This window comes from Labrus bergylta, chromosome 10 (assembly GCF_963930695.1).
Source record: "Labrus bergylta chromosome 10, fLabBer1.1, whole genome shotgun sequence".
Classification (NCBI taxonomy): Eukaryota; Metazoa; Chordata; class Actinopteri; order Labriformes; family Labridae; genus Labrus; species Labrus bergylta.
This window is the reverse complement of record NC_089204.1, coordinates 26,188,325-26,202,211: the sequence shown is the minus strand read 5'-3', so window position 1 is coordinate 26,202,211 and position 13,887 is coordinate 26,188,325. Positions and strand designations below refer to the sequence as shown.

Genomic DNA, 13,887 nt, shown 5'->3' with positions numbered 1-13,887 from the left:
TTAGACGTAAAATCTATACTTCAGGAAACACTCGAGTAGTCCTTTTACAGCGATCAAACAGCTCCATCTAGTGGAGCTCAACTGAACACCATCAGTATGTTGTGAATGGGAACACCCCTCCTCTGTTAAGGCAGGAGGGAGCACACAGAGCAGCACACCTGGACATGAAGCAGTTTTCATTTTTCAGCTGCACGGCTATCTTTAAAAAAAAGAAGGCCTCTTATTGGACAGTTTAAATATAATATATATCAGCACAAATACACCTTAAAGTATGCACAGGCTCAGTACGAATCTCCATTCAGACACTGTTCTAACTTGTCATATAAATGCTGCAGTGTTGGGAGTACATATAGCCTGGCGGTTATGCAGCATGCCCCATATAGTCTATAGCAGTGGTTCTCAACTGGTGGGTTGGGACCCAGAAGTGGGTCACAGAGCCATTTTTAGTGGGTCACGTGTCAAAAAGTCTGTAAAGCTCTTTTTAAACATGTTTAAGACATTTGGACTTTGTATGCAATTGATCGGCTTCTTTTCAGTTGTTTTTTTTTTTTGATAGAAGATTGTATTCAGTTAATTTGTGTATTTGCTATCATTTGTAACTCATTAAAATTCCCGGTTTTCAATTGTTATTGTTACTCCCCTCATCCCCTTGCCATCTCGGGGAACATAACATGTATCATTCTACAAATACTGGAACCCCACAGAGCCAGAGGAGACATTTACTTTACAAAATGATAGAAAAATGAAGGACAAAAGTGTCACTAAGCCACGGATAACATAAAAGAAAATAAATCCATTTTTGCAGGAACATGTATTTTAAGTAGCTGTATTCGCCTGTATAAAGTATGCTCTCCCCAAAAAATGAGACAAATATTTACCTTGTCATATTGCAGATTATTTCGCTTAAGAAATTCCACCTTGAGTGATGAACCCAGGTCGTTAAAGCGGTAGCGGAAAAGATCAACTTCCTGTTGTATAAACCAACGTCTCAGGTCCTCCCTATAGGATACAACAATGAATATTGTTATTCAATTGATCCAGCCATTACCATTAAAGTGTTTTCATGATGTTTCAATTGACCAAGAATCAAAAATGATATTCAGCAAACGCAGACTTACGTTTGGGAGTAGGCAAGTCTGAGAATGAAATGGGAGATATGGTCCTTTCTTCGTTTCTCGATCTCACTCGTTCCATTCACAGGTTTTTTGTCATCCTTAATGAGTTAAAACAGGTACAGCATACATGAGGGCTGTCACCATACCAGCATTGTAAACTTTAATAAGATACTTTTAAAAAACTCAAACAATATTGATACCCATTTAGAAACCGTAGCAACAAAAATAAAAGTCCTAGGCACCGAATAGCTTGATTTAATTCCCCAAAATTGCGATCAAATTCCTTAGACAGTGTCATTAGCTCTGCTCTCTGTTTGTAAGAGGCAAAAACTGAACTTTTGCAACTTTGAGATTCCAAAAGGACTTGAGAAACACCGGTACTTTTTACAGACCACAGTGGTTCTCTCTTTTACTCCAACAGCAGGTATGGGTTATGAATATGACTGAATATCTGTGTTTCTCTAAAAGCTACGGTACTATTGAGCATCGATCATTAAAGTAACAGTGTTTATCCTTCAAAACACAAGGTATTGAGAAGTGTTGAAAATGTGACAACTTTAGTATACCTACCAAACACAAAGCCAGATTTCTAATGGAGTGTTGTGACTGAATGTATGTAAGAAAAATAATACTTTGCAGACTTCTTACCACAGGTGTTTTAAAGATACCTGCATGCTATCTTTGCCTTTGGGCTACAGTAACGTATCCTTATATTGGCAAGAAAGCTGTCCACTCTACGCCCTCTTCTTGTCACTATGTGGTCACTTCGGTTGTGTTTTGAAACTTTCATAGACGACCGAAGCAGTAGATGTTGCCATGTTGTTCATCAACTTCTGTTTTGGTTGTCTGCACACTGCACTATCACTAAATGATAGATTCCTGGTGATAACAGGTTTATTACAGCCAAAAAAAAAGGTCAGTACTGCTAAGGTGTAAAACTGTTTTGATGAAAGGTAAGCTAAACACACTCACAGCCTCTGGTCTGTAAGGAAAGTTCAGGTTTTTTAACTCTTTCTCCAGTTTATACGAATACTGTTCAGAGAGTTTCACGTAGCTCACTCCCAAATTCTCGACGGTCTTCAACACTGCAGAGGAACCAAAAGCAGATTGAAAATGTTATGTCCTTTCTTAAAACACTAAAACAGATTAGTCAAAAACAGTAAACTTTATCTGTAAGATGTATTTGACTACTAAATACTAAAAAGGTCTTACACTTCAATCTCTCCACAGCAAACGTCTCAAACTCAGTGAGGGAGATGTTTTCCAGAGGAGGCTGCCCATAGAACTGCAGAACGTGTTCGTACTCTGCCTGAGAGTTGGCAATGATCTTCCTCCTTCTTCCAGAAAACTCCATGATTTCTGGTGGGAAGGGGAAAACAAGCAACGTGTATTTCAGAATGGTACAAAAAAAGAAAAAGGCGAACCAGACAGTAGAATAATATGTATAACTACCTATTTACACATATTTTTACTAACTGTGAACATGTGTCTCTGGTGTAGCTATAGATATGACATACTGATCCAATACTGATTTAGGCTGACTTTTTAAATAAAGGGCGTCACAGTGCAGCAGTCCATTAAACATGTGTTTCATAACACAAACTAACAAACTCCAGATGTTGTGGAGAAAGTGAAGTAGAAGTAAAACAACATCCGTGAAAGTGGAATATGATTAAATGGGTTTTAGACAAAGTATTTTATTAATAACTAAGCAGGGAAAGGCCCTTCACACAGTGTCACCATTACAAAGACAACTAACACTACATTTATAAAAACAGCAATACACATCAGAGTGATATTTCATTTAGTCAACACATAAGCCGTTTTGGTTACGGTAACAACACAGTTTATAACCCTAACAGTTAATAGTAGATCTTATAAACATAAGCAGAAAGACATAAACAGACATAATCAAAATATGCGTGAGAAACTTCTACCAGGTCGGACATGCTGGCTAACTTACAATCAAATACATTCAGAAAAACAGTCTGAAATAAACAGGTCAACAATTATTACACCAACTACGAGCAAATGTAACATTGTATGAATAGTTTTTGTGATTACGTACCGATTCGGTGATAATAGCAGGATCTCCTCAGCTCAATCCCGCCAAACAAAGTGGGCTGTTCAACGAACGCGGGTAAAACGATGACGTTTTTTTTGACTAACCCGGAAGAGATGGCCTGTTGTCCTGGTAACGTAACGTGGGAGCGTTCGTTTGGTGATTCCGCACGGCCCGCCGTGTCTGCCTCCGCCAATGAGAAGTCAAATAACTTCATATTTTTAATCCAACAAAAGTTATTTTATTTTTTTTAACCACTTTGGGGTTGTTGTGGAATAAAAGGCTTGTGGACTAAAATTATGGTAAAATACTATTTGTGAAATTCAAACAGTTTGAGAAGCATTGTCCTCATTCGAAAATCACATTTTAATGAAATTAAAAAACCCTCCAACCTTCTGGAATATATTTCTGGGAAGAAAAATAGATTCAGTATTATTATTATAATTATTAGTATTAGTATTATTATTATTATTATTATTATTATTGTTATTATTATTATTTTTATTATTATTATTACTATTAGTATTATTATTCAGTATTCAGTATTGATTCAGTATCCAATATTGATTCAGACTGTGATAAGGATTTTATCAAATGTATTTCAAGTGTTTAAACGTCTCTAGTTACTCTTTAACCAGCTGTGACGTGTTATATTTCTAATTATTAGAAGAATGTGGGAAAAAAACGTTTAAATTCAGTAAAATAAAGTAAACATACAAAAAATCCATAGGTTTTTTTTTTTCTGTGTTTTCTTTCTTCCCCCTCTTCTTTTGTGCTTATAACAACCATTTACAGTCTATGATAACAACACTTCCTTGCACTGTTTCCTGTGAACTTCAGTTTGATTTAATAATTTGCACTAACTTGCTGATGCATGTCTGTAAACAGGTGATGTATATTGGAAATTTGAAGCTACACGTGTTGTCTTTTTCACGTCATGTCTTTGTGTGGATGTAATATCTTGTATTTAATTTATATTTAAAAAACACACACAAACTTTAACACGCTTTACATCATACTGTGAAGTCCTCATGATTTTCTAATATCATATTATGTCGTTTATGTTCGTCATCAAGATAAGCATGTGATTGCCACTGCTCTGCTGCCATCTAGTGTCTGAAGTGGTACACATACGTTTACATAATCACTGCAAGACGAATCAGTAACACCACCATGTTAACTTACAATGTCAGAAATACTCAAACATGCCCTGTTAGGAAGTTTTGAGAGGAGGAACTTGCTTAAATAATATACTTGATATTTGGAGAGCTTAATTTGCTATTTAAGATAAACATGGTTAATCAACAGAATTCAGTCAGTTCTTTTTTTTTTAAATCAATAAATCAATCAATCAAAATTTTATTTATAAAGCACCTCTCAGACAAATTCAGCTGCAGTTCAAAGTGTTATACAAGGAGCGGAAAAGTTATTGACAAAAGGTAGTTTGTAAAAACAATTTAGAGACTAATGCACACCAATAAGAATTTTCAAAATATTACAATAAAAAAAGATATATGATAAAAAAATCAGAGACAAGAAATAAAAGCAATAAGATAATACGAATAAATGCAAACAAGAAATATATCAAATGTTAGTAAAACACAATATTATAATGTTATGAAGACAATAGGAGCGCTTCTGCTATCCCTCAGACCACCTTTGCTCATGGAAGGGAATACTTGAAAAAAAATTGAGGAAAATTTAAGACCCCAAAACATTGGCATAAATGACCTAAATCCAGGCACAACATATAGAGGGCTACTACACCCTGAAGAAGGCGCAAGCCGATACACATTGGTGTATTTTAAGTGTTCCAAGCCTTATGAATTGAAGGCCTTAACTTGGAACATTTATACCAATATGTTTTTAGTTTGAATGTATTTATTTAATAGGGACAACGCCATTTAACATAATTTCAATACAAAGCATGAAACTGATGTGCTGCATAAAGAGTATATAGCTATTGCTAATTTCCAACTCGTGTCCCCAGTTGGGCCTTTGATTAAAAACACAGGTTAAAATGTACAACATTCAGTTACATAAAACCCCATAACACTATATAAAATACATGTACAACAATAGAAATGCAATAAACCAGTTTAAAATAAAGTTTGAAGATATGAATTTAAAAAAATGTGTTTATAAAGTAAGATAGACATAAAGTAGTCATGATACGAAATAATATAAACAATAAACACTAAATCATCCACTAAAATTGTAATTAAAAATCCACCACCAACACTTTAACACACTAGGTGGCGGTAATGCGCCTAAAAGCGGAGTACCGCCCGCCATAAGAAGAAGACGTCGCATTCTGCACTCTGCTGCCTAGCAACAAGTATTGGCGAGCTGCTACTCTCATGCGCAACGTAGTTAGCTGGTTCGGAGCGTCGCGTCTAGATAGCGACGCGTTTTTATTCCGTAGATATCACAAGTTTGCTCAGTTGTCGACCGTATTTAAACTGAACCTGCCGTTTGGAAAGGGGGAACATTAGTGTTGAGCATTAATTCGCTGTTTATCATTCACGGGCGGCGGCGCAAGGAGGTTTATTTTCTCCGCGGAAAGTGGCTAGCCTTTAGCTAAGTGACGTTAACATCAGAGCGTTTCCTCTCTGCGGAGACGAGCAGAGGGAGGTCGGAGACACCGGGATGCGATTGTTCGTTAGCTGGCCGGTTAGCCTTTCTAATGTTGGCGGACACTGGATGAGCTGAAACGTTATATAACAGGTAAGACATTACCCACTCCGTCCTTTCATCCTCCCTCACTGCCCTGTTTGTCAGGCAGCTTTAAACGGACTCCAGCAGCTGGTTTGTTACCTGAAGCTTCCAGCTGTTCAACAGGTCACATTCTGACTCGGGTTAAAAAACTAAAGGAAAAAAAAAAAAAAAAAAAGGTGATTTCAGGAAGTTAATAATGCAACTAATCTTCTAACAAACTTAGGATATTATAGCAACGCTAACAACTATCATATCATCATATCATGACAAGTATCTTAATATTCCGTGCCCTAAAATGTGTACTTGAAGGGGCCCCACCCTGAGGCCTTGGAAAAAAAGTAACTGAGTCTGTTAAATCAACTTATTGTCTTTGAGGGAGGTTTAAAGTGTTATCTTTCACATATTAAAAACAAATGTGCGCATTAATGCCTATAGGATTAACGCTGTTTTTATAAATCAGGTTATGCCAGTCATTTCTAAAGATGGGGGGTTGGGTTGGGGGGGGGGCAAGGTAAGGTTATGACAGGGGTGGCTCGGCAAGCCTATAATAAAAACAATGCACACCGCTTTGTACTGCCTGTAGTGCCAATCTAACAACAGAAAGTGCCACTGGAGGGAATTTTAAGTCATTTCCAACTCATGGTGGGTAAAAAAGTGAATGTCCCCCGTTAATTTTGTTTGCAGTATTCATTTATCTATCAACAATCTTAAAAACACCAACAAAAACACGGGTGTATAGGCCTATTCTGCATCAGACGAGATAGGTCATAAACATAGATAAAGTCTAAACGCGCCGGACAACATCTTCACACACTTAAGGTTGAACAACTGTGTGGCTTCCACTAATTCCCTATCCCCATTCACCTGTGTCACCCCTCTCTACCCACCTGTGGCTGTAATTACCAACTATGCTCAGGTGCGCAGGGGACGTTTGCAGCAGAAAACGTCCACACAACCAACCACACACACACAAACCACAACACGCGTGAAATTGGCGACAACACTGCGAACAAAGCTTGCACATTTTGTGAGAAAACTTCCAGGTAAACGAAAGACTGGCAGAAAATCTACACCGGACGCCACAACTAAACCAAAGACAAGAAAGTACGACGAGTCATTTCTCATTCTCGGCTTCACCTGTACAAAGGTGGGTAATGAGAGAGCCACATCCTATCTGTGAGATTTTCTGCATTTTCCCCAACCAGGACAAAATACAGATCAAAGTTGGATATTGAAAAAGAATTAAGAGTGGCAATTTGACACCCAGGACTTGATAAGAAATGTACAAAACAAGCCCACACTGGTCAATGAAACTATTACAGGACTGGAAGTATAAATTTGAGATTTTTAAACGGAGTTGTTCATGTTCAGAGAGTCTAGTTTAAAAAAATATGTTTAGACTTGGAGCAATGAGTGTTGTGTCTAGAAAAGTTGTAAGTTTTATGTTGCAGTACTTTTAATTACTTCTTCTGTGAAGGCTGTTATTTTTTTCAGTTTGTTGTCACATGCTAAAGTTGCTGTTCTTTACTTTTTTGTAGATAATTGTTCCAACTAAAATCTGAAAATATATGAATTTGTTGGCAAAGGGCATGACTGTGAGTGTGATTAGTGTATGTTGATGAGGAGCTAGTATACCTAACTGTTGAGTTGATTAATAATTCTTGGGGAGAAGAAGTCACCTGTGGGACAAACTCCGACTTGTTTCCATGGTCAAAAATGGAAAGAAAAAAAAAAGTCAACAGTTTAGGAGTCATACACCATCTCTGGGAATGATCAGTGACATGCTGTTTGTCAGACATGTTTCAGTTGCATTTCAAAGGAGGGACTACTAACAGCAAATTAAATACACCAAACCCGTTGCTCATTTGAAAAACAGACATGAAATGACAATTGGCTAAATTATTATTTTAAACATTGGTGTCTGCCCTGATGGGCTTACGTTTTCAAGTATTTTTTAAATGAATGTTGGAGAAATATGCTATTTTTGAAGATAAAAGACATATTACACTGATAGAAAATAGAGTGGGATTTTCTGGCACAACTTCAACTAACAAGGTGCATGAAGTGTGAAAAGCTTGAAGAGGTCAAAATGCTCCAGCAACACTTGTAGTATGAAGATAAACTTTATTAACAGCTTAGACCCACACATTTCGGCTTGTGGCCTTCGTCAGGGTCATAGAAAATCATTCCTGATTAATTGGCCAATGAATGTCAGCAATATTTGAAATGTAATATTAGTAATTTTTGTCTCTTTAATAACTATGTTCCTCTCTTCTCCAAATATGAATTATGTGTTGTGTTATAGGACATAGCAACCTTCATAACATTCCTATTTCACTCAGTTTCTTCAAATCCTCAAACATATTTGACCACACTTAGTTATTACACAGAGATTAGATGACTAAACGCATGTAGAAGGAAGAAAGAGGTCTTGGGTCTTCACTAAACATGAGTTAGTTCACTTTCAATGACTGCAAATGTTTTACATAATGCAATTATTAAAAACGAAATGTTTCAAGAGAGTAAAAAAAAGAGAAGGCTGTTTATTTTCAACCATGTTTTGCCGTCATGCTTTAACAGCTCCTGCGTCATGCAGGTCCCTTTTTAGTTGATGAATAATTTCTACTACATACGTATTGTGACTCAGTAGTAGTAGACGGGCTGTTGGACACCACAGCCACTCACTAGGGTGTCAGTGTTCACTGCGAACAGCTTTCCCTCAATATGTTGTCAAGCACTCCAGCAGCTACACACATGTAAATGTGGAAGACCCGGTTGCCATGTGGAGTCTGCTGCTTGCAGTGCTAATGGAAGAATAAACACATCGCACTGTCGCTCCAAACATCTCCCTTGTAAAATTTACAACAGTTAATTTAATGGGAGCACACAAGAGTTCAAAAGGATTCACTGTTTATGTAAAGCTCTTAACAAGAGTGCAGTCATTCCACTATGAAGTTCTTTTAGTGTGATGCTAAAACCAGTATGATTTCACAACATTCGATCTGATGTAAAACAAAAAACGGGAACATGAGACGATTAGATTGGATTTGAATACAGACTCAGCTAAATTGATGACATAAAAACTGTTTGCATTTGAACTCTACTTAATTTAGAGGGGAGAAAGTTTCAACTTAAATTCAACCAGCTGCAGTATAGCAAACCATACTGGACTAATCACAACATATCACACTTGAAAATGAACAGAATTGATCAACATTTGATAAACATGTCACTAGTACAAATTCATTGTGCAACAGATGTAAATCATATGTAATAAAACTCAAGATAATATTTGGACTGTGCAAAATTTTGCTGTTTTACTGTCACTCATAGTATCTAAATGTGTGTCTTAAAAATTAAATTTTTTATGTCTTATACACTTTGTGGTTTATGTGTTCCTGTCACAAAGTGGAAAATACCCATACAGAGTGGAACTGAGGAAGCCAGCCAGACATCACCATCATGTTGGAGGAGGACATGGAAGTGGCCATCAAGGTGGTCGTGGTCGGCAATGGAGCTGTTGGCAAGTCCAGTATGATCCAACGCTACTGCAAGGGCATCTTCACTAAGGACTACAAAAAGACCATTGGAGTGGATTTTCTGGAAAGGCAGATAGTGTAAGAACTATATTTCACTGTAGTTATCGTTCCTGTAATACTTTATGTCATTTATCTTTCAATGTCTCTTTTTTCCCTTTGTCATGGTGTTTTTGATGTCTTATTTGAATCACTTTGAGTTGTCGTGATATTGAAATGTTCTATAGGATCGGTAGGATCATAGTAGCTGAAGATGAAGTTATTTGATTTAGGGTTTCAAGGGCAAAGTAACTTTTACCTCAAATCTATCTCTTTCTTGTGCAAGCTATTCCTCAGCAAAGCCTTGAGAGAGTTTTATTACATCCTGTCTGTTTGTATATTTAATCCACCAAATAGTCAACGCTGTTGGTAATCCATTAACAGATATTCTCTCATCCCCTGCCCCTCGCCCACCATGTTCTAGAGAGAGACATTTTCTTTCTAGTATGCTGCTCCTTCTTCAGATTTTTGAACACCTTTCTGGCCTTTATCTGATAGACTGGCTCAGCTTTAGTTCAGGGTTGAGGTTTTACTTGGTAAGCCACTTGTACCCCTGTAAAACACATTGGCTGTATAAATAGATTACTGTACTTGGAAAAAGTGAGATATAAAGTAAAGGTTTGCCAAACAAACATGTATACAACAGAAGAACTTGTTTTATATGCTGGAAAGGATATTATTATACTGACTTTGCAAAAGTAGTGTCATAACTACCTTTATTACCACCTTATTTTTTTAGTGTAAATGATGAAGAGATCCGACTAATGCTGTGGGACACTGCTGGGCAGGAGGAGTTTGACGCTATCACCAAGGCCTACTACCGCGGTAAGACCCCACCGCTGTGACAGCTGAAACACTGCTGCCCTCTGACCTTCATGCCTGCTCGGGCTGAGTTTCTAATTTGTCACAGATTTTGTGGGTTACTGTCAGCTCGGTTTTCAGTCAAATTAAATGAACTGTGATTCTCCAGTTGGACTGTTTTGTTCTGAATGTTTGTACATCCTTGAGGAGGATTATTTTGCATCATGTTTATATCAGACTTTAAAGATTGATCAGGCCGAAAACATGAAGTGTTGTTCTGTTGTCTTGCATTCCAGGGGCCCAGGCGTGTGTTCTAGTTTTCTCTACCACAGACAGGGATTCATTTCAGGCTATCGACAGCTGGAGGGAGAAGGTGGAGGCAGAGGTGGGAGATATTCCTACAGTTCTAGTGCAGAACAAAATTGACCTCCTTGAGGAAACTGTAATAAAAAAGTAAGTCATGATATCTTCTTTAAAAGCTCAAGCTCTGCATATGCAATTCATTTTATAGAAGTAAAGGTGTTGCCTTTGTATTGTAATTAAAGCCGTTTAACTTTTTCTTTGCATTGCAGCGAGGAGGCAGAAGGTTTGGCAAAAAGGCTGAAGCTGAGATTTTATCGAGCGTCAGTGAAAGAGGATCTTAATGTCAACGAAGGTAGGTTACTTAATTGTAGACAACTAGTAAATGCAAATGAAAGAGTCTCATTCTGTGTGATCCTCTTGTAACACGTCTTCCTGTTCACTCTGCTTAGTTTTTAAATACTTGGCTGAGAAGTATCTCCAGAGACTCAAACAGCAAACAGCAGAGGAGACAGAGGTAGTCCATACAACAAGCAATAAAATAGGTAAGGAAATCTGTGTGTGCATCCCTTTTTCTGTTACATTTTAAGCTGTATCTTCTTGTAGGATGACATCATCTCAAATTGTGTTTTCTTAAGGTGTTTTTAATACAACAAGTAGTAATGTCTGCAACCAGAGCTCCAGCAACGGCAGAGAGGTGATCACTCTGCGACCAAACAAACAAAGGACCAAGAAGAGTAAAAATCCTTTTGGAAGCTGCAGTCTAGTCTAAATGAAGCTCCACTCATTTTAGTGAATGCTGATTGTGAGACTAGTTTGGTCTTTGTTGTACTCTGTCCATGGGGCTACATTGATTGACCAAAGCCCGCACAGACTGGGAAACACTCCTCTAATGCTACCTTAATAAACTCAACTGTAATCCAAATCCATTTCCCAGTATTGCTGGTTGAATTTTCTTCGCTTTAACCGCGATCTGAGCACAAAAAAAGCATGTCAATGTTTGTACACTCCTGAGTCCTCCTTGTGGTAGCCTGAGGTAACAGCAACAACTGCGTATAACACCCATTTATATTCTGTAATGGATGAAATGACACCTCACAAAAAAAAAATATTTTTACACTACTCTATTTCTGTTTGAACATTTCCGCTGTGTAACATGTCTGCATGGTTTTCAGAAGATACTCACATTATTTTGTACCATATTTTTTCAAACTTTAAAAAGAATATGGTTCAAACTATGCTGTGTACACTATCGAACCCAGAGTATATTCTCTGTGCAAAAGTATTTTTGTACAAATCACAACAGTGTTGAGTGATTATTATTTTCTCTCAAGTGTTGACATAGTGCCAAATCTGCTCCGTCTGAGCTGTAACTAAATATGAATACTGCAGTGGTATGGATGTAACATGAAATAAGTAGAATGTGCTCCTATGTATAACCAAATATCAATAACACTAGATAATCTTCTAAATGTCTGCTTGCAATCAACTCATTAACATATATGTCAATTACTTTAAGGACTTTGTGATGCAAAACATGAGTTGACTTTTGCTCCCTGCTCGTTAAGTTAAAGCATCTTAATTCACCATCAGTTATAGCACTATGTTTGTAAATGTTTACATTTGAATCTTTCACTGTGCTTTTCTTGGAGTGACCGCTCAGTCAGATTAATTACTGTGTCTGTACATTTTTCAAATTGCACTGTATTTTCTAACATTTCTAACCCTAGACATTCTTCTGTGAGGCTCCTTTAGTATCAAATCATTTTATTTAAAATGGAAATACAAAACGTGTGCACACTTCATAATTTTTAGGTACAAATAGTAAAAAAAAAAAAAAAAAAGAAGACTAAAAAGGCAAAACTCAGCCGTGTCTGTTTCTGTGGTATGAACTCATGCGCACAATGTAAATCTGTGCTCTCTGAAGGTACAAAAAGTGGACCAGGCAGAATATTTGACTTGTGTGTGCTGCGAATATGCAAGAAAACGAAGTCTGCTCTCACTTCACAAGGGTACTCATGTAGTGAATGGTGCCTGAACCAATGCTAAGTCCTCAAATCAGCTAGCTGTGGGCTGTATGTTACTGCCTGGTCTAATTTAAAAGAAAAACTTCTCTGACAGACAACTCTGAACTAAGCACAAAGAAATGTGTTGATGTGGAAGTCTTATATATATCCTGTCAGAACATTTCATTTTTTAAATTGAAGGTGTTTAACTTGGATTAAGAGAACTCAAACATCTGGGAGTGAGAGTGAGCATGCACATGAATGATTCAAAGCTGTTTTTTAGGTACATTGATACTAAAATGGTGTCACAGGTCGAGCACTCTCGGTTGGTTGTATGTAAACAGTGCTGTTCTGAAAAGTGTCTCATAATGTGTAATGCATGCACCTTCTTACACATCAGTGAATGTCATACCATGGTTGCAATGCCACAATGCCTTGTCCATGTTTACATTCTTCCTCATTGACCTCCATCAAGCATTCAATGCCTTCTATCGCTGTTTGTGTGAAATTGCCTGCAGAACATCTGTAAATAACTTCTCGAGCTTTCTTTTCTTTGTCACTGTGTTTACTTTGCCTTTTTTGACTGAATTGATTTAAGCGCACTTTATCATCAAGATGGCATATAATCCTAAAGAACCACGCGTCAACACTAACCATTACTTATGTGCTGTCACTCAGGTGGTGTAATCTATGTTTCTTAATGTCTAACTGACGTCGTCAACCAATTTCATGAACATTTAAAAATAGACAAAACTTATGAATGCTTTCAGTGTGACAAAAACAACAATCGTTGGATTTCCTGTTTTAACAGTTAACATTTGTATCGCAACTTGAGGTGTTCAACAAAGGTGTCCACCTTGTGTTTTAGGGGGAATGTTGATGGAAATGAAACATAAATAAAACGTTCTTTTTTTTCTTGTGCATTCGTCGTGTCATTTCAAGTGCAAAAAAACTCTTCTGCCTGCTCAATCTTTGAACCCAAACTCTTCTTTCAATCTTTCACTTTTCTGCATACAGTGAAAGTTGAAGCAAATATGGACTAGATATCATCTTTAAAAAGTATACTGGGGGGCGCACCACCTTTCCTGCATGACATTCCCTCTCTCTTCCTGGTTTCCTACTCTTATCTACTGACCTGTCAAAATAAAGACAAAAGGCCCCCAAAATATCCTGATGGGGAAAAAAAAGTGCATACTCTTGCAAAAGGATAGTACTGCCTGGAACTTTGACCAGTGCCTCACATAAAAGTTGAATAAGTAACCTGCGTTGGTGTGGAAGATCCTTTTTGACCTCAGAAACGCTGTCGTACA

General features: G+C 37.3%; 2 protein-coding genes across 3 annotated transcripts in view; one reads left to right on the top strand and one right to left on the bottom strand.

The window, feature by feature from the left end:
* Positions 1-3,270, bottom strand: part of prim2 (DNA primase subunit 2) — a 28,337-nt gene extending 25,067 nt beyond the window's left edge. The window contains exons 1-5 of the mRNA XM_020632799.3: positions 3,184-3,270; positions 2,328-2,474; positions 2,088-2,200; positions 1,119-1,213; positions 879-999 (exon numbers count right to left, since the gene is read on the bottom strand). Of these exons, the coding sequence (XP_020488455.2) occupies positions 879-999; positions 1,119-1,213; positions 2,088-2,200; positions 2,328-2,469 (471 nt within the window). The 5' untranslated portion in view covers positions 2,470-2,474; positions 3,184-3,270. The remainder of the gene's footprint in view (positions 1-878; positions 1,000-1,118; positions 1,214-2,087; positions 2,201-2,327; positions 2,475-3,183) is intronic.
* A 2,239-nt stretch (positions 3,271-5,509) lies between these two features.
* On the top strand, positions 5,510-13,498 carry rab23 (RAB23, member RAS oncogene family). Of its 2 annotated transcripts, none has more exons than XM_020632803.3 (7): positions 5,510-5,904; positions 9,305-9,512; positions 10,210-10,295; positions 10,568-10,724; positions 10,844-10,926; positions 11,024-11,116; positions 11,210-13,498. In XM_020632803.3, exons 2-7 carry the CDS (start codon positions 9,358-9,360, stop codon positions 11,341-11,343), a joined length of 708 nt encoding a protein of 235 aa, XP_020488459.1. In that variant the 5' UTR covers positions 5,510-5,904; positions 9,305-9,357; the 3' UTR covers positions 11,344-13,498. The 2 variants fall into 2 exon arrangements, with proteins under 2 accessions (XP_020488459.1, XP_020488458.1); XM_020632802.3 differs by lacking the exon at positions 5,510-5,904 and adding an exon at positions 6,460-7,042.
* The last annotated feature ends 389 nt before the right edge of the window (positions 13,499-13,887 follow it).